At 44.9% G+C, this 19,948-nt stretch overlaps 1 protein-coding gene across 1 annotated transcript; it reads right to left on the minus strand.

The window, feature by feature from the left end:
* Positions 1 to 546: 546 nt before the first annotated feature.
* On the minus strand, positions 547 to 19,604 carry OVCH1 (ovochymase 1). Its single transcript, XM_067295264.1, is given in 19 exon segments — positions 547 to 581; positions 1,003 to 1,119; positions 2,919 to 3,075; positions 3,955 to 4,109; positions 4,764 to 4,959; positions 5,638 to 5,710; positions 6,098 to 6,278; positions 9,130 to 9,223; positions 10,319 to 10,449; positions 10,619 to 10,759; positions 11,634 to 11,767; positions 12,444 to 12,564; positions 13,707 to 13,902; positions 14,896 to 15,050; positions 15,830 to 15,926; positions 16,819 to 16,870; positions 16,984 to 17,148; positions 19,181 to 19,278; positions 19,551 to 19,604. Coding segments are annotated over 19 exon segments (2,352 nt in total).
* Between the last annotated feature and the right edge of the window lie 344 nt (positions 19,605 to 19,948).

Below are 19,948 nucleotides of genomic sequence, written 5' to 3' on the forward strand. Positions count from 1 at the left end.
GCAAGAGCCTGGGTACATTTCCAGAGCTTCTGCAAGCTCAGCTCTGGGGTGCTGTGCTGATGTTGTTCCCACAGTGCTTTGCCTTCCCAGGGAGGGAAAGCATCTCCACCTCCTATCACATTATTGCTTCAGGGGGCCTATTTTTATTTCAGTGGCCTAATGTCCCAGAGCACCAACAAGGATGCCAATTAGAAGAACAGGAGAGCACACACTGCGTGCCAACACCCTCGTTACTGCACAAGTCAGCAAGCAGAGCTGGTAACACATTCCCTCCTGAACAGATTGCTTTTTAAAGCCATGAACAATAGCATTCACTGATTTGTCACCAGAGCTAGTGTCATCTGATTCCTTGAGGGTACTTCAGCCTTTTCATCACTCCAACAGGATCACAGTAATAGTTGTGGAGAAACATTTAAATGCTTAATAAGCAGGAGGAAGCACAACAGGAAGAATTGTTTGTGTGCCTGCTGGTGCTATTAAAGCATGAGAGCATGTCTCACCCATGATCAGGGCTCTGGTCATGCTAAGTGCAGGTGTAAATAGATCTTAAGCAATAGTCCCTGCTCTGAGGAATTCAGGGTCTAAAAGACAGAAGATTAAAGAAAAACTATCACCCCATTTCATAGATGGTAAGATAGAAGTACAGGAGACTAAGGCAACATACCCAAGGGCACAGGGAACCTGTAGCAACAATGTTAATGGATCCCTGTTATTCAGGGTGAGCCTGTTGCTTCTAGACACAACAGGGTCTCTTCTCCAGGCTACACTCAGTCTTCCTCCCTTCCCTCTCCCAGTGAATGCACCAACACTTTGAGGACAAAAATCAGAGTTTTAAATCACACGCTCCATTTGCACTGAGATGTTTGGGGTCTCGCACTTGTTATCATGCACTGTCCAGAGCTGCTCAAACTGAGTCAGCTCCTCCATCCTCTACAAAGGAAGTGCTGCAGCCCCTTGCACATGACAGCTACATGCGGTTTTACAGAGGCAAGGAGCTGTTACCTTGTTTGCGGGCCACTTCCACAAAGTTTGTACGCTTTGTGGGCAAGCTCATTGGCTGTTCCCATGCTGAGGTCCTGGGTCCACCGTCAGTTCCCTGCGGCGTGCTCTGTTCACCATCTGAAGAGGCACAACACGCTTACAGCCACTTTAATGCAGAGCTTACTAAGCAACATTATGGTCAAACACTTCCTGCAATGGGAAGGCTATTTTACTTGCATGAAAGTCATATACAGAAGCCAATGGTCAGTAGCTGGTTCAAAGAGCTCTTGGAGCTTTAAACCTTTTGTATGAAGCTGCATGTAAGGATACATATGCATCACTAAAGCCTCCACCACTAGCAAGGATTTACAGCTACAGAGCTGTACAATTCCCCTGCATAAACTGCCCGACCTTCAGTAAATCTACAAAAGCAGTTACAGCTGATAGACAATGGTCAGCAGCCAGTTGTACTGGATCCAAGTGAATGGAAGAGATCTCCAGCCAGCTCTCAGCTTACTTGTAGAGATGATCTGGCTACTATACAAGTGATTACTTTTTTAAAATGGGTTTTAGTTAGTTTAGCAGAAAGTTCTCATACTTAGTTCACACCTGTACTAACATTTCTCTTTTAGATCAATGTGGGACTAAGAATGACTCTGCAAGGAAAAAGTGAGAGATGTCAGCATCAAAGCAGAAGAATGAATTCTCATCTGACTTGAATGAATGAAGCATTATCCACACTATTCTTTTCTTTAGTATACACTTTAATTTCCTGTTCATAACTGCAACACACTTTATTCAGGATACAGCAAAAAATGTATTCTTGTTACCAGAAATCCTCCATTTTTCATTAGCAGAAATATAATAAAATACTGAATGGGTAGGAATATGAAAACTCTGTCCAGGATTAGCTCTTTCCTCTTTCCCAAGAAACGCTGTGGGACAATCAAAGCTATTCACTAAAGAGAGAATTACATTCTTGGCTGTATGTGTGCACATGCAGGCAAGAGGGAGGGATAAGACTTTGGAAGACAAATGTTTGGCATCAGCTTTTTCCCCAGTGCAACTACTTTGAGCCAAAGTCCAAAGTGAAACATTTCTCCTGAATGACAGATCAGTTTATTTAACATGGAAAAAAAAAAAAAAAAAAAAAAGACTTGAAGCAATTTGGTGGCTCTTTGGGATCTTTCAAAAAATATCCCATCAGATTAAAGAAATTGAAGTGGTAGATTTCTCCATTTGCCAATGAAACTACAGAGCTAAGTTACCCTTGGCCAGGGGGACTTCAGCAGGAATGAAACTGCTGGGTAAGAGAAAGAGCAGGCTGGCGCAGGGAGGATATGATGCTGCTGGGGGTCACGTAAGTCACCTCAATTTTGCTCCCCTCACTTCTGTACGTAAGAGCCACCAATTTAAGGACATGGGCCTCTTCCTTTTGTAAGGGGCCTATCACTACTGTAGGCAAGATCAGTCCTTATTCACTCCTATGTATTATAAATTACTCCTTCTCTAGCAAAATTTATCCTGCAGAGTGTGGTGTTATTTATATCTAGATACACACACACACACACACTAGTTCAGTTTATGGTGTTGTCCCAAACTGTTCTGTATATCAAAGCCTGAGTCAGGCTGGAATTTTCAGCAGTAGCTTCTTTTTACTGAGAAAAAAGTCTGTCCAAAGATTATATTCAATTTAAGAGGCAGAAGTGTTAAATACATGTGTTATACTACTAAAAAAATCCCATTCCAATTTCCACCAAGTTTTGGTTAGGAGAAAGGGATGAGGAAGAGGAGGAAGAGGATGATTTCCTGCAGGAAATTAGTGACACCTGGATTTTTTTTTTTTTATTCCTCCCAAGTTTCCTCAGAAAATCTACCAGAAAAAACCTTGATGTACTTGGAATGTTTTCTATAGCTTGTTTAGACAAAGAACTCACCTTTTATTGTTAGTCTGATCCAGTCCAGAAAAGTCCGCACTCTTGAATAGACTCCTGGTTTCTTTGGTCTGGCACAGCCAACTCCCCAGCTGGCAAGGCTGTAAAGAATAAATGGTCCATTTTCCTTGTTGCAAACCAAAGGGCCACCAGAACTACCCTAAGAACCAGAGACCAATGGACTCAGTTATTTTGTTTGGCCTCCACAATGCTGCAAGCTGAAAGAATAGTGACAGATCAGATTTGACAAGGAAAAGCCTCCGTACAAGAACAGGGTATATAGTTCCTGCACAAGCTGAAATGAGGACACCAATTTAAAGGTTTGGTCATCAGAAGGACAGTGTGGAATAAAGACTGAGCGCAGGCTGAAGACTTAGGAGCACTAGGATCAATCATTTTATGGCACATGTAATTTATTAGTCTGCCATAAGATTGCAGTATTAAGCAGAATCTGCTTTGTAAGCTTGACAATGCTTTGGTCAAAATTACTTTGCCTTTTATTTCCTCAGCTGTTCTTACCTACTTGCATTATGATCTCAGGGAGATTAGTTAGTTCCTGGATAGTGCTCTAAATACAGGAAGTTCTATAAAACCAATAGAAATCATAATAATTTATTTCTCTTATTGAGAAAGGGTCTTAGAAGGGGTTGCAAGCAAGCTACAATTAGAATGTATTTCACTGAGCTAAGTGAGAGGTTTCAGGAAGTGTAAGGGCAGAACATCCTCTCCTTCATAGTTCTCAGAGATCACTGTCTAGAGAAACATTACTAAGATCTGTGGTCATAGTTTCAAGCAGCACTATGCCTTGCATGCAACTCCAGTATACATCGACTGCACCTACTGCTCTTTTAAGTACTGTCTATTCCATGGATGGACAACTGTTGTAGCTTTTAATTGCCATTTGATGTATAATGTTCCCCCCACACACCCTTCATCCTCTCCCATCTTCTCCCATCCCTTCCTCCAGATGATCTACCAACATCTGCATGCAGACAGAAGCAGACACCTTCAAGAGCACTCAGCTCTTGTTTCTCCTCACCTGGCAAGAGTCCTGCCCTCCAGCAGAAACAAAGCCTGAACAGAGCATCCTGGCTGTGATCCCTCCAGGGTGATTTAAGTAGTAGTTTCTCTCGCAGATTTCATTCTCAAGCACAGGAATTTGTGTCTGCTGCAATCGCCTAGCTCAGCTCCCATCTGCTTGGGAAATAAATTGGCAACACACATACACAATATTTACACCATAAATGACTTGCAGGCCTAGAAAGCTCACCACTACAAATATCTGAAAGGTTTCACCTAGAAGAGACAAGTTTCCCGCTGCCCATATCTAAAGTAAATTGGATCCAACAGGGCAACTCAGTAAAGGAATTCAGCTTCACTCCAGATTGTCCAAACCTTCTGCTTATAGCTTACTCACATGTCAGCTCTTTAGTTGCAGGAGGCATTTCCCCTTCCTCAGAACTGGTACTAGTACAGACCTTAGCTGCAGGCAATCATCTGACAAAAGGAGTGTCAATCCAGGGCAGAAACTGATTCTCATTACTTTCTGTGGCAAAGTAATTAAACTCAAATTCGGGTTCTGCAAATAGAAGCCAGTGCTCTATCTATTCCAAGGTTTTCCACACAAAGTGACTTGTACTCACTATATGAATTGCTTACATCCCTAAACAGTTTATTAACATGAAAAGATCTCCCCTTCACTCACAACAAGGCTTGAATTAAGACACAAACCCACTGCACCTTAGAAACGAGCAATCGCTAGAGTAAGTCTGAACAGATGAATAAAATTCAAGATGGAAAAGTATGTTCTGCTCATAATGGGCAGATAGGCAAAATCAGAAGACCCACCTTCTTCGATGATCCCCCATCCAGACACAGCACAGAGGGAAGAGGAAGATAAGGGCTCTGTGCTGTTGGGCAAACACGCTGGCCTCACAGCAGCATTGTACTCCAGAGGGACATCTAGTTGAACCAGGGCAATGTCAGAGTCATAGCTCACTATGTCAAAATTGGGATGCACCATGGTGGTTTTCACCTGTCTCATCTGTAACAAGACCAGAGGGGTTAGTGCAGAGAAGGAACAACTGCTCTCCAAAGTGCTTTCTGAAAGCCTACTTGTAAAGGAAGAGGGGCAAAAATCCCACGAACAATTGTCGGGCCAGAGAAGACTCAATATTTCATGAAAATAAGCAAAAAGGTGTGAGGACTTAGAAGATGAATCCCTCACTTGTCAGTTTTTGTTGCAAAGATTGCTGGGACAGCTTATTTAGATCTCCTGAGCCTAGAGAGAAGACTATCATTGTGCAAACACAAGCCAAGAAGGTTTTGCAGAAGTCTAGTGTGAATCCTTTTTGCTTCTTTTCCATGTGCATTTCTTCCTCCCCCTCCCTACTAAGAGGTCATAGTCAGCAAGCTTTTTTATGGACAGATATATTGCTCAGCACCAAGAGAGCAAGACCATGAGAACACTCAGTCATCTGTTAGATTTTTTAATGATGGTGAGAAGAGACAGATATAAAACACTCTTCTACAGGCTGCAAGTTAGCTGTAAGACCAGAGTTACTGGATTTCCTTTCTCATCCCTTAACATGCGCTATATACTGGTTACTTTGTCTTGCTGTCAGCACCATATTATCTACGCATACCAGATTCCTCCAAACAGACCTGTAAGGGCAAATGCAGTGCAGTCAATGTTTTTAAAATGGTATTGCTTACTTTTTACCTGTTCTGTTGACTCTCTCAGGGCTCTGTCATGGTCTCCTACTGTCACAGTCCAGTGCAAGGGTTTATTGGATCTGTATAACAAAAGCAAATATACTGGAGCTACTTATAGTCAGCCTTACAGCTCCCTTATTCAGCAGTCACACACACTTTCTGGCTCTTCTCTAATTAGTCACTTATTCCCAGGAATGCTGAGTAAAAGCTTGTTGCCACAGCAAGTGCTTTACATCAGCTCTGCAATCAGAGCTGTAGCAAAGCCAGATAGTGCCATTAACTTTAACATATCAAGTACAGACAAGACTAAAACTGCCATCTCTAAAATCAGTCAAAGAGGAAGGGCAGAATGAAAACACAGTAGAAGAAGCAAAGATGTGGATGTAATTTATGGGTAGTCACACAAGTAAGACTCCAGCCCAGAGGAGCATTGGCCACCCACAACACCCTGGCCATGCGACACTCACAGCTGCACACAGCGGGCAGCTGTCAGCAGGCACACGGGGCTGACAACAACCCCGTCACACTGGTAGTCTCCAAGGAGTTTCAAGGCCCCATGCCAAGGCCAGCAGTGGGGGCAGGCCTCTTCAGCCCTGGTAAGACTTTTGAACAGCCACTGGGGAGCAACCATGGAAAGTCCACAGGCATCTGCAAGACAGAGAGCTAATCAGCAACTTAAATGTAAGTTTCTTATTTTGTTGGATAATCTTACCTGGTGGATACTGTTAGATCAAAGGTGGGGGAGACACCAAGTTTGTCTGCTCTGTCTGGACGGGGTGGGAGAAGGAAATAGTACAGATAATTTCCTCAGGACTCAAGTTTTTGTTTAACACTTCAGGGAACAAGCAAGGCCCAGGACTGAAAGCAGGTATCTCCCATCCTCTCACCCTGTGTTTCCTATTGCAGATAGGAAGTGCATGCAACTAGAACAGAGAGGACCTGCATGTCCAGAGAAGGAGTCAGGGCATTTCCCCATTGCTTTTCTTCTGTACATGATGTGCACAAAAGAGGGCTTGAGGTCAGAAATCTGCTTCACTGCAAAATCCTGTTATACATTAGGGAAAGCTTCTAAAAGCAGATCAACTGAGCAGAATTTAATTTCTTTACCCAAAGGGACATCTTTCAGAGGCAATATTGGTACAATAGTTGATCCCAAGTCTTCTCTTCCTGCTTCCTCTAGAAGAGAGGAAGTAAGAGTCAGCTCTACCTGACTTGGATCAGCAGCTCTGGCTTGTCTCCCTCCCTCCCTCCCCCCCCCAAAAAAAATCCCCACTCTGGAAGGGAAGTGTTATTCACCACCAGTCCCCACCAAGCAGCAGCTGGCACACATTCATGAAATGAGGAAGCAATAATAGCAGGCTCACCCCCAGGTTCAAAGCTCTCCTGTATAATGAGATTTTCAAGGAGGGGTTGGGGGTATCAGACTGACAGAATTAACAAGGCTACTCATTTCATGTAACAGAAGTTAGTCATTTCTCAGAGAGAAAAAACTTGATTCATCTCCCTTATTCAGAGAAGGGCATTCAGCCACAAGCAGCTATTCTGTTTTAAAATTACCCTGACAGACTGCAGCAGGATTAGTCTAAAAAAAAAAAAAAAAAAAGAGCAGCGCTCAGGAGTCTAAAAATAGATGCAGATGATGTAGACATTGTTGCACACAGCAAGCATCTCTACTAACCTGAATGAAAAGTGAGCCTGGCTCTGAATCCTCTGAAGCTGTTCTCCCCATCACTTTCAAAATGCACCAGCATTGTATTCTCAGGGCTCAGTACTGGTTTAGGAATTGAGAATCCACAGAGATTAGCTGTAGGAAAGAATAGGCTCTACTTAAGATGAGAAATATCATCACTTAAGCACTTCTGGCTTTAGCTAATCAAGGTTTCCCAAAAAAAAAAAAAAAAAAGAAGAAGAAGAACAGAAAAACCCATGACAATCTGGACTTCGTGACTTTCTAAAAGCAAGAACTTTTCCAGAAGACACATTTGACAGCGTTCATTAGCTACCTCCATAAGGAACCCCAGTACACAACAGGAGCAGCCAGGATTAGTGTACTATAACTATTTTACAGGTATACAAAAATAATCCTTCTTTTCTCATGGTGGAGTTAAAAGTAACCTCAGACAGTGTGAGTGCCCTCCACTGCACAAAAACTTTGGAGAACTGTATTTCCCATCATTATGGGGTACAAGCAAAGTCTCTCCTGAATGAGCTACATGTATAGAGAAGGACTTGTAGCACTGCTCCTTCCTCTGGAGAGCACTCAGTTTGCAGGTCATATGGGAGCCCCGTAATTAGAGCTGGGCAGGAAGCTTGCAGCATATTCCAGAGGAGTTTTCCTTTAAGGATCACAATTTCCTAAGGCAAAGTTGTGCTGGAAAGCATTGAGTGAAATACTTCAGGATGCTGAAAGTTTTCCCTTGAAAGATTCCAGATTCCTTTGTCAACCTTCTTTCTCCATTTAAATATGCTCTCATTTTCAATGGAAACCAGATTTCTTTTTCAGGGGAGCTCTAATGTTAATACTTACTCAGCACTTAGTAAACATGTGAAACTAAATTATCACCACAAAAGAGGGGAAGATCACCTGTCAGTGGCAAACCCAGGACAATGCAAGCCTGGTATTCAGCTTATTTTCTGTAGAAAAAGAGCACCAGTCCCTCGCCATCCTCATCTGTCTTTTGAGTCGTATGTCAGCCTGTGAAGAGGCAGCCAAAGTTTGACTCAAGTGTCTTTTCTGAGCACCAGATTGCTTTTCACCTTAAGAACAGATATCGAGCTCGGCTAGAGAGTGTAATGCCTGGAAGCTGTTTAAGCAACTGAAGTGTTGCAACATGCTTCAGTTTGGTCCAAGCATGAAGAAGATCTGGAAACACAGTTCTCCTCAAGAAAGGAGGGTTAAGAACATTTTCACTTATATTAATTTTAAATTTTAATATCGATAAAACTGAAGTAGTTTAAAGTGAAGAACTGAAAAATGTTTCCTTTTGAAAACGTGGCAGTGTGATGCCTCAGGCAATTTTTCATTAGTGAAATTCCAGAAGCGTTAGCTCAATTCATGAAGAATTCATCTCCATTTCAGTGAAATTAGATACCAATCAGCAGTGGTTCTTTCACTCTGCCTTAAAGTTTATCTTCAGAAGTGCACTTAGAGCAGAGTTGCTCTTGCTGTCTCCTTAGAGAGCAAGGTACAGCAAGACACACTTGTGTGCTTTGCTGGATCCACAGCAGAATGTCAGCTATGGTCTTGTATCAGTCCTGCAATGTCAGCCAGCTCTCCTTGGCAAAGCGTTGTCTCCATCAGGACACGGGAACGCCTGTACTGATGGAGCTTAGCCATAGTGCCATATGCAAGGCAGAAACATCAAGGTTACTGCAGAGGCACTTACCTTACCCTTCCAGTGATATGTCAACCACATTACTGGAGGGAGCATTTTAATGATAAAAATAGGCCTGTTTTTACAGCGAATTCTAATTTAAGACTGAAGCAATCAGTGCTCACCCAACTGGTTTTCCTCTTCTGCATCACTGTAAACAGTAACCGCATCATAAATACAGCCTGGGCTCAGTTCAACAGCAAAGTCTTCAAACTCCAGCTGCAAAGAGGGCAAGCCAAAGAGAATCATCAAGGTTGGAGTAATAACTGAAGTATTTAACCTTCTTAATGATGGGCTGGAGAAAAGTTACATTTAGGGAGAATTTCAGCATGGCTTCCCTTGCTGAGGGGCCACATTTTGCATCCAAACACTGTCTGTTGGAGACCTTGGCCAGACTGTCTCAACTGCTCCCTCCATGCAGGGCTACAGAACAGGGGTGCAGAGGATGAAGCAGGCCTAAGCTTTGCCTTAAGGGATTTCCCAGGTCATCTTTGCTGCATCACACTTTTACTACATCTTTACTTCACCACTCAGTGTATTTCTGAAGGGTCTGTGTCCTATATGGAGTGCCCTTTCAAGAGCTTTGCCTTCAAGAATTTGGGGAGGGGAGGGAGAGAGGAGGGTTCCACCTTCCTATTTTTTGCCAAACAGCAAGTTCTCACATAAACACAGCAATGGCAACCAAGTAACAGGTCTACATGCCACTGAACAGTCCTAAGTTTAATAATTTTTCCACCTCTTTGCCAAGGCAGTAGATGAAGGATGTTGCTTTCAGCAATGCAAGATGGCCACGTGACTTCTATCACAAGGTGGGACTAGTTCAGTAGGATGCTCGCTGCACTCAGTGACAGGCAGTACAAATAATAAAGGATGCTGGTACTATGGGAACTATTAACACACAGCTCACGTACAGTGAGAAGCAAATGCCTTGATATGGAGCTAAAGAGTATCTTAGTTGCTCTGATGCTGCCTTGAGGAAAAGGATGACTATGTTGCTTCCAGCATGATCCCTACCTTTCCCTTTCCCTCAAAACTTTGTGCTGGACTTCAAGATAAAGCTATCTATAGATCAGATTGGTGCCTACAGACTTCAAGCGCTTACCACAGTTATTATGGAGCAGTTACAGCAGCTCCATACACCAGCTCAGAGGCAATGCCTAATTGGCAAAATATGCCCTGCAAAGAGTCAGTGACCTGGAAACCTTACAGTTTACAGGCTTGCATGTCACAGATGTTTCTGGCAGGATTTTATTGAACTGCTTCCCTGAATAGCTCTTAGTGCAGATGTTTAAGCACAGCTTCTCCTTTTATTACCTTTACAATATACGCTACTGGAGCCTCAATGAGCCAGTGGCACTTTGTGTTCCTGGGATACAAGCCAGGATAATTAGCAGTATCAATCTTCCCCTCTTCCACTAACATTGCCACACTCCCACAGCCTGAACCTACAGACAAGAAAGGAGACAGATTTAATAGATGGAATTATACAGTATTTTTAATAAACCCACCTCAACAACTTGATTTTTAAGGCACCCAGGCACATTAAGGATAGTTATTGTTTTAAGGAGGTCAGAAAGAAGGTGAAAGAAGTTTCTACAGTATACACAAGGTCACCTGCTTCAGATTCCTTATGGATGGCTGTGAAGGCAAGCTCAAAACCACGGCCAGTGTTGCCTCCGTCAGAAACAAACCTGACGGTGGCTCTGTCCGACTCTATCAGCAGAGGGGCTGGTAGCACATCGCCGCAGACCTTACCTGAGGGAAGACATGGAGCTGGTGTTAAGGGCAGACAGAGCACATATTTATTCAGGCAAATCTTAACAATTCATTACATTAGATCCCATCGGGAAGGTCTCTTCTCACACTGAATAGAGACACTACTCTGCTTTAGTTACCTGAAAATATTTAGAGGCTGTAGAGGAAAAACTGAAGAAATTGGACTTTATCCAAAACAACCATACGAACATTCCTGGAGGATGAATTGCATGGTCTAAGGATTACCATTAGGCTATTATTAGCATGCAGCCATTAATACTAAGGTAGAGTGGAGAAGCAGACAATATTTGCATGAAACATTTAGTCTGAGTTCAGAATCAAGAGCATCTCATAGAGGGAGAACAGACCACTTTTCTTAGTCTCCTCTCTACAGTTATTGAGTAATCTGCATATTTATTCGGCCATATAATCAAATTTGAGACAAACAGCCAGACTTACATGCTGTGTCTCCAACACACACAACACTTGCTGGCTATGCTAACACACTCCCACATCAGAAACTCACTTGGGCATGCACCAGCTAAGCAAGGCTAAGCACTCAATTTATTCTGCTATCCAGGATTCATAGGTATAAGGGAGACAAAGCAGCTTGGGCACAAAGGATTTGTGTACAGCTGTAAGACATTGAGACACTTTTTAGCCCACGACCTTACCTTGGATGCCAGTACAAATATGAACATGTGCCTCAGTCCCACCTGGCTTGCTCCATTCGGGTGTCTCTTCTCACTCAGTTAGGATTGCAGTGCAAAATACAAAAGGCTTCTCAAAAGCTGGCTAAATTTGCTATTATTCATGGCAAGCAATGACAAGAGATTACACCCAGTAACCCTCATTCCAAGGCACAGAGACTTACTGATTAGCTCTCTTCTGTTCGAATAGAGGGACACATAATCACAGTCACATCCGACTTGACTCTCTATGTCTAGTTTGGTGAAATGTATCAAGATGATCTTCTCTTCTGGCACTGTTATATTCCAGGTGCACAGGCTAGAAGCAAGCGATAGTAAAGGCATATATCTGCATGGCTGAGCTTCGCCCTTGTTGGTCCCACCTTTGGTTGGGAATGTCCAGTGACCACTTTCCTGCTAGCACAGGCCACAAGCTAATGACTGATGTCACCAGCTTCACCTGTTTCTTCACAAAGTTTATAGTCTTCCCTCTTTACATAAGCTGTCTGGGAAGAGGGTCACCAATAGCAAAGGATTGATGTGAGTCTGCTCAGTACTAGTTGAGGACTGACACTTCCTTATAGCAGCTCTGTGTTGTACAAAGGACACGCTGCCAGCCCAGGTCACCTCATTCCTGTGTACTTTGCAAGAGCTAAAAGCTTCTTAGCATGAGCTGACATAGATATGATCAGACTACAAAGGATAAAGGATATAACAGATCTCCATCCACGATTTTATGAGTGTGGCTCATGCAGAATCTGTATTACAAACAGACTTTGTCTTCCTGTCCTCAGGGATGTCCTGCCCAGCAAACATAACAGGGGATTTGTGTAGCAGAGAACACACATCCACTGTAATCCAGACACTGCTGAAAGCTGTTCCCTGGCCAGCATTGGGCAAGAGACCAAGAGCAGTCAGGAGTGTTTCTGAGCACTGGAAAATGCTTCAATAGGTGTTCTGCAGAAAATCCAGTGTTTGGCTACCAGAGCAGATACCTGTTGTCAGGGTAATTATCCTCCAAAGACTGGGGATATTGAACACGACCACTTTGTCCAAAAACCAGTATGCCTTGGGAACTGCACTGAGCTGGCGCAGAAAGAGGGCTTGGCACAGCAGCTAGTGAGAGAAAAGCATTGTAAGGGATATTTCAATACAGGCCCTATCGGTCAAGGCACAGGCTATGGCACTACAGTTGTTTCAAACACTAAACACTTGACATGCAACTGAGAGAAGTCTCAGATACTAACACACAATTTCTTCCCAAAGCCCTATTTAAAAATCCTCCCAAATCTCTGAAGTTATCCTGCCAATACAGTAGACCTGCATTCATTTAGCCTACTAAGAACTGAAATAGCTGCCTCCAAGTTTATTTTTAATTAAACACCATTTTAATGTTAGTATTCCCTTCATCTATGGGCATTTGATTTGTGTGAATCCTGATAGCTCTGCTTTGCAAAGGCTAACGCAGCCACTTTGTTTGTAGCCACATGGTTTCTACTCCTTGCAGTTACCATTCCCAATTAAGAGGCACATCCCTAGCTGCACACAGTCCCCTTTAGAAAGCATAATCATTAAGGAACCCTAGCAAAGCTGCAATAGGTCAGGTATTATTTATAACCAGCACCCCAGCTTTGAGGGCTATGATGGAAATAATGACATCTTTCTAACAACTTATTAGTACTACAATCATCTGTAGAGAAAAATACAAGTGGCCCGCAGGGAGTGACTAGACCCATGCCTAGCTGTAAAAGGCACTTATGACAAGCCACTATAACTGATGCACTTAATCTAGTGCACTTCTTCCCATATGCATTCAAAGTTGTGTTTGTTTAGGAGATAACCCCTAATCAATCCTGTGTGCCATTTCAGGAACACAACAGCCGCTCAGCTCTCTAGCTGGCAAACGTTCAAAGAGCCTTTATGAGAACAGGATGGGTATTCAGTGCTCGAGGGACACTTCTCCGAGCTAGAAGGACTGCATTCATCCAGAAAGAGGGCAGCGTGAGTAGCCTTCTGCTTTTGCCCTCAGGGGATGTGAAGGTCAATGCTGATATTATAACCGTGTTTCTGAAAGGGGGAGTAAATGTTCAAACCTTTGTTTCTACCATCCCAAATTCAGAAAATACTTTGCTACTTATGAAGTGAGTGGAAACGAAACAGGACCACCGTGGGTAGAGGGGGAAGGCAAAAACGGCAGGACAGTTTTGAATCTAAGGTGAACATATAGGAGAGAAAAGCCTCAGGGTACTCACACCTACCAGGTGTCATGTGCTGAGCAATGAAGTCCACGAATGCAGCCACCCGGGAGAAGATGCCCAGGGAGCCCCAGGCCACAGTATGCCTCCTCGGGGTATCCCAGCCCCTCACACAGCTGACCCCCCAGGACACCACACCAGTCAGGGTCCAGGCACCGCTGGGTCTCATGCAGGCAAGGGGGCCTCCAGAGTCACCCTGTTCATCCCACTGGGGAAGAAAAATGCCTGTTATTCACATACCAGCAGCACAGGTCTTGCCAGGGTTACATGACAGGCCAGCTCTACCATGGAGACCAACATAATATTGCTTGCGTCTCCCCAGTCACCTGGGCCTGGCATGTTTGCTGTTCATTCAGCTGCATCAAATTACCTAACCAGGCCAAGTCTAAGCTCTGTTGCTTCAATCCCCTGATCTGACTTGTAGTTTAGCACCCTATCCCCTCCCCCAGCAAGAGCTGTTGCACTAACACCAGCTACAGCACAACCTTGCAAGTGTTTGTGCAAGCTATGGTAGAGGGCAGGGAGCTTCTCAAACTACCTCTTAGTACTAAAGAAAGCATTCATGCAAGTACAACTGAAGCAGACCAGTGGCAGCACAGCAGACTACTTTCCAGGGTCAGGGCAAGACAAGACCCACTCCTGCTATTAGGAACAGCACAGGGAGGACTAGTGTTGAGCAAACTCCAATCCAACAGTCCCACTGGAGAAAGGGCTGGGACAGAGGACATATCAATTTGCCATGTAGGAAAACTTTAGTGCATGTAGGGGCAGCACCAAGGAGAAGGTGGGAATTTCCTTCTTTCCATCCTCCTGGTAGGACTGCCCATGCCAGCTCTCTTGGCTGTTGCATGGAGTGCCACCACTGAAGGTCCCTCCCAGTCCAAGCAGAGGTGGTGGCATCTGCATACTGGGACAAGGCTCCTCCTGTTAGCAATGCTCAGGGCAGGTCTGGGCAGGGGAGCAGTTTCACTTTGGTTTCTGCCCACATCAGTATTCCCACCAGCAAAAGACTCCTCCTGCGTTTGTTATCCTGAAGCTCCTTGTAAAGCCCTTGCTCAGCAGAGAGCTGACAGCACTGTCAACGCAGCCTTTCCTTTTTCCCAAGAGAAAGATTTGCTGGTGGAAAGCACAGGCCTGCTGCCCAGCAGGAGCTCTCAGGCCAGGCAAGCAGCAGGGGACAGGCCATTAGCTTGCAGGTGTCCTTCCCACCATCAGGAAAGCCAGCACACAGCATGGAGCTCTGCTGTGGTGGCGGCAGGTTCATCTCCCTCAGCAGGGCACTGCAGGTCTCGCTGTTGATGAGGGGCAGCTCCACCTCCTGCAGCACAGGAGCCGGCTCCTCAGCACCTGCAGGAGCAACAGGATCATGTCCAGCACCCACTGTGGCAGCTGTGCTCTGCAAGACAGCTCACCCCCCCAGGCTGAACAGTAGCCAGCACCCTCCACTTTTGGGAGCCACAGCCAGTGCCATCAGTAGCTGGGGTGCTCGGTGCCCATTGCCTGCCTGAAGGTGACGTTTTGAGGCAGTTCTGCACCTCTCTTCAGCGATCCCTGAGCTAGGCAAGTAAATGCATTGGTTTGCCCTCAGCTAGGGCAGAGAAGTGCCTCTGAACAGGGTGAGAGCAGGACATGTCCTTGTTGGGGAGAGGGGGAAGGAAGAGGGAACTGGCAGAAAGCAATGCTCACAGATTTCCAGCTTCTTTGAAATCTGCCAAAATTCAAACAAGTGCAATTCCTTTGAGGAAACAGCTTGCTCATATCTGGAAAAGACAGTATAGAAAGCTGCATATATTTCAAGTACAAGGGAACAATTGTCCCTTTTGTAGCACCTTGTAAGGACAGTTCTGCTTGTGCAAGGGTTTGACACCCAGGCACACGTATGCATGGACAGCATCACTGCAAAGCGCAACCATCGCTAAGGGACTCAAGATCCTACAGGGGCAAAAACCCACTGATCTGCACATCCCTGCCAGGGGCCAGTCCTCTGACAAGCAGAGGAGACCTTTAATTTTCCATCTGGCAAGAGTCACCTTTCCTTGTGTTTCTATTTCTGAAATAAAATGTCTTTCTGATTCATTACCTGTATTCCAGCAACTGCCACCAAAAGACCATGCCATTTTACTCACCCTCTGACACTTTGCCCCAGCCACTAGCCACACAGAGGGTCCCAGCCTCAAAGTCCTCATCTCTGTGGGGAAGGCAGATGGGGTGAACCTCATCCCCCTGCAGAGGAAAGGGTGTGCAGGTGAGCGTGCAAACCCAATGCTTCCAGAAACAAGTCTCATAACAGGCACAAACAGCATCCTTCAAGTTGTGCTGTTCCATTCTTCCTTCCCCCCAAATTGCTCAGTCACACAAGTATTTATAAAACAGCAATACAAACTGAAGTTAGTGGCATTTAATTGAGTTTATACTGAGCCATGGCAAACTCAGATAGAGATCAGGAAGCTTGTTAACTACCTTTAAATGTTAGCATAAGAGCAGGAAGCAGAAGGATAGTTGGGAAGGGGACAAAAGAGGGAGAAGGCAAGAATGTGATAGGGCTGATGGGAGCAGACGTGAGGTTAGCACTGCCTGAGATGGTGACTCAAGACAGTGACAAAGGTTTATTCTACATTGGCTGATCTGCCATCTGACAGCCACAGTCAGTCGTGGCCAGCTGGCTGCAGCTCACCCTAACTCTGTATAACCCAGAGCAGCACCTTCCAAAAGCCTGGAAAGTTAGAGACTTAGGCCACCTCCCTAATACCAAAAACCCTCAGATTACCTCCAGAGATTTTGCTTTTGCCAGTAAAAGTACTTGGAGAGAGCAGGTTTTAATCCAGCCCTCTTCTCAGTTGGCAGGATGCTGGCAATCCGTTGCTAATAATCAGCACAGGGTCATGGCCAAGAGGAAGCCGACAGCTTTCCGGCAGCTAACAGAAATCTGGCATTGGCACAACAGGGCTCAAGGAAACGCAGCGCTGGTACAGCTTGTGCAAGGGGAGCAGAAGCAGGCAGGAGTCTGGTGCTGTAAAGGAGCACAGGCACATCCGAAGCACAGTGCCTGACCTGAGGGCTAGACTTCCCTAACAATTAATCAAAGTCACTAAGACTGGATTAGAATTACCCTAACCGGATTACTCCGATGGGAATTAAAGGCATAGCTGCAGAGACGTGTTTCTAGCCTAGAAAGCAGGGGAAGGAAGAGAAGTGTTTTTCCCAGAGCAGCAAATGAGATTAGCACTTTCACCACATAAAGCATCTTCCTGCAGCAGCAACCCAGCCCTTGGAGGCTCACTGCACTGCGCCAGGCGCTGCACCACCACATCGCAGTCCATGTAGCGCTGGCTTGTTGAACCCCGGGTGGATGGCGACGTGCGAGACAGGGATGGTCTGCTCCTGCCAGTCCGCCTGCCGGAGGTGGTGCTCCCCCTCCGTCACCACCAGCCTCCCCAGGAGCTTCCTGGTGGAAAGGGACCTCATTATGGAGGGAAGGGGGCTGCAGCCACAAGGCAGGCAGTTTCCCTCAAAACCCTGCCCAGATGCCAAAATTCAACCCCACGACACCCTCCCATCCTGGGGAGCTGACCCTCAGCAACTGGACATTTCACTGGGCCCCTGCCTCACATTAGGTTTTTTATTATTTTATTAACTAAAAGGATATACAGGTTTTGTTTCATCTGTTATCCATCAAGCCACTATTCAGATCCAGGCAGGGCAGAGCTGCCAGGAGGCCAGGGAAGGTCCTAGCAGATTTCTTTATAGCCAGCCCTGTAGAGGGGGAAAGGACAGTTTTACCTTTCGCCCTGGGCCTCCCACAGGATCTGTGATGTTTCAGACACCCATGATAGGAGATAATCTGTGGCTCAGCCCTTGTTACCTGCAATCTGGGATCCTAAAAGTCACATGAGGATCCTTAAAAACAACAGGAATTGAGTGCCAAAGTCATTTTGATCCCTTAAATCCTTTCTAATTTTGTTACCAAAGCATTTAGGAGATGAGCAGACACCTACATTTAAGAGCTTTATGATGGTTTTAGGCAAATATATGTAGTTTAAATTAATGCTAGACAATTATGTTTTTGTTGCATATTTTATAAGCAATATAATGTCACAGCTAAACTTAGAGCAATCAGCTCAAGCAGAGTCAAAATGCTATTCAGATGTTTCTTTTCACAATTACGGAGATAACTATGCTATCAAAGCAGTAGTACCCAACAAATAGATGGGTAGAAAAATCAGATCTTTACTAAAGTAATTTATTCTCCTCTTTGGACTACAGTAAGCACACTGGAAAGCTGCAGAGTGGGACAGTTTTGTGCTTAACAGGAGATGTGAACTGGATCCTTAGATCTGCCATAACCTAAAATTGGGACTTGAGACTCCTTGTGCCCCACAGTAGACAGAAGCACTACTCATCTTTTCTATTTCTGTTGTCTGCATCTCCTGTTATGGGCTCACACAGCACATAAGATTGCCACTGCATCGCATTATCTAGAAATCTTGGCAATTAGGGCTGATTTACAGGTCTACCTGAACTATTACAGAAACTGGACAAAATCCAGACCAGAGATGATTGTCTCTTCCCTTCAGACCCACTGATGACACAGCTCCATTTTAATCTCAGGAGACTGTTTACTGGAACAATGAACTGTTCGCGTACTTCCCAGCAGTTTGACACCAGGATTGCCTGGCAATGCAAAAAGTTGCAATAGATGGGAACATCAAGCAGCATTAATGCCATAACAGTTGAGAGTAAAAGCACTGGCTAATTTTGCAGTGAATATAGAAACAAGGAGGTATCTCATTAGCTTGCACATGAAAGTTTTTTACACCATGGCAACTTTTTCGTTATTCAACATCATCCTTAAAAACAGTGCCCAAGTTCAGTAAGACACAGATGTGAAGCTGACTGGTCTGCAATTACATTATAATGGATTATAAAAGGGTGACAAAGGTGCCAGTTAAGGCATTGTCTCTGCCCGTTAAGAGGTCTTTAACACACTTTGTAAAGCTGGTCTTGCATTTAAAGTACAGAAACCAATGTGACTGCTATGAGTAATAGGACAGCTGCCAGGGCTGATTTTACTTTTGTTTTGTAAAGATTTTTCACTCTAGACTATTCTTTATTCAGACAGGATGTTAATTCTTCAGGAGACAGAATTCAGTGAGCAAAATCCAACTCCTAATCCAGTCTTTGGACTGAACAGGGCATTTAAATCTGATTTACAAACTCCCTGTGCAGGGGAGCCCTCTCATGGGTCTTTGGTTTGGTTTTCTGGGTGTTTCTCCCCAAGTGAGAGGGTGCTGGGCACGATTTGCTCTGGAGTGACCTGCACCACAGAGCTGCATGTTGCTGAGCACTAGTCCCACTAGATCATGTGGGTGCCATTCCTCTTCCTCAGGGAGCACACCATGCTCATGAGCCGCCCCTGTTGTAATGGGAACTTTTGCTACAAGAAGTTGAGAGAGAGTTAGGAGGACAGACTGACTTACTGCTCCAGGTTGGCCACACAGTGAGCTGCAGTGATAACCACATCTTCTCAGACTAAACTGCCACCACAGAATTGGAAACGACCCAGTTTGAGAGACACCTTCAAAGAGAGTCAGGTACACTTTAAGATGAGGCAAGTTCTGTTTCCTCCCAAAATGTTAAAGCATCAAAAATCAGACCAGCTCAGAAAAGCTTCATAGCCTTGCCTTTTCTTCTCAATATTCATGTGGGACTCCCAGCTGCGTGGAGCCCAGGGAAGCCATTTCTCAGCTGTGGCTGACCCTCAACACCCATCTTCAGTCCCACTGTAACACCACCAGCACTGAAACCCCAGAGTTCCCTGAAATGGAGGTGACTGGACAGAGGTCTCACTGCTGTGGGAACCTCCCCATGGCTCAACACCAGACAGGGATCCAGAGGATCCATGCCCCTGACCCCAGCACCCTTCCCTCTCCCTGTCCCACCACCTCCTGCTCCCTCCAGCCTCTCGTGCTGCATGCATTTCCAAGCTACTACACATGTAGGGGCAGGGCTCTGGGGAGAAGGAGGTGGCAAATGCTGTTTGCCACAGATCTCAGACTTAGCTCTGGCAACATGCAAACAAGGAATACTTTTCTTGTGAAGGAGATGGCTATTACAGTGGTTTCTTTTTAACTAGAACCATGTCTTGCTAAGTTACTTCTAAATCATAGCCCTATTGTCATCACTCATTTTTTTTCATTACATGAATCCAAGTCATTAGGGAAAGTAACATTCTTCTGTAGCAAGGA

The sequence above is a fragment of the Apteryx mantelli genome, chromosome 1, assembly GCF_036417845.1.
Source record: "Apteryx mantelli isolate bAptMan1 chromosome 1, bAptMan1.hap1, whole genome shotgun sequence".
NCBI lineage: Eukaryota > Metazoa > Chordata > Aves > Apterygiformes > Apterygidae > Apteryx > Apteryx mantelli.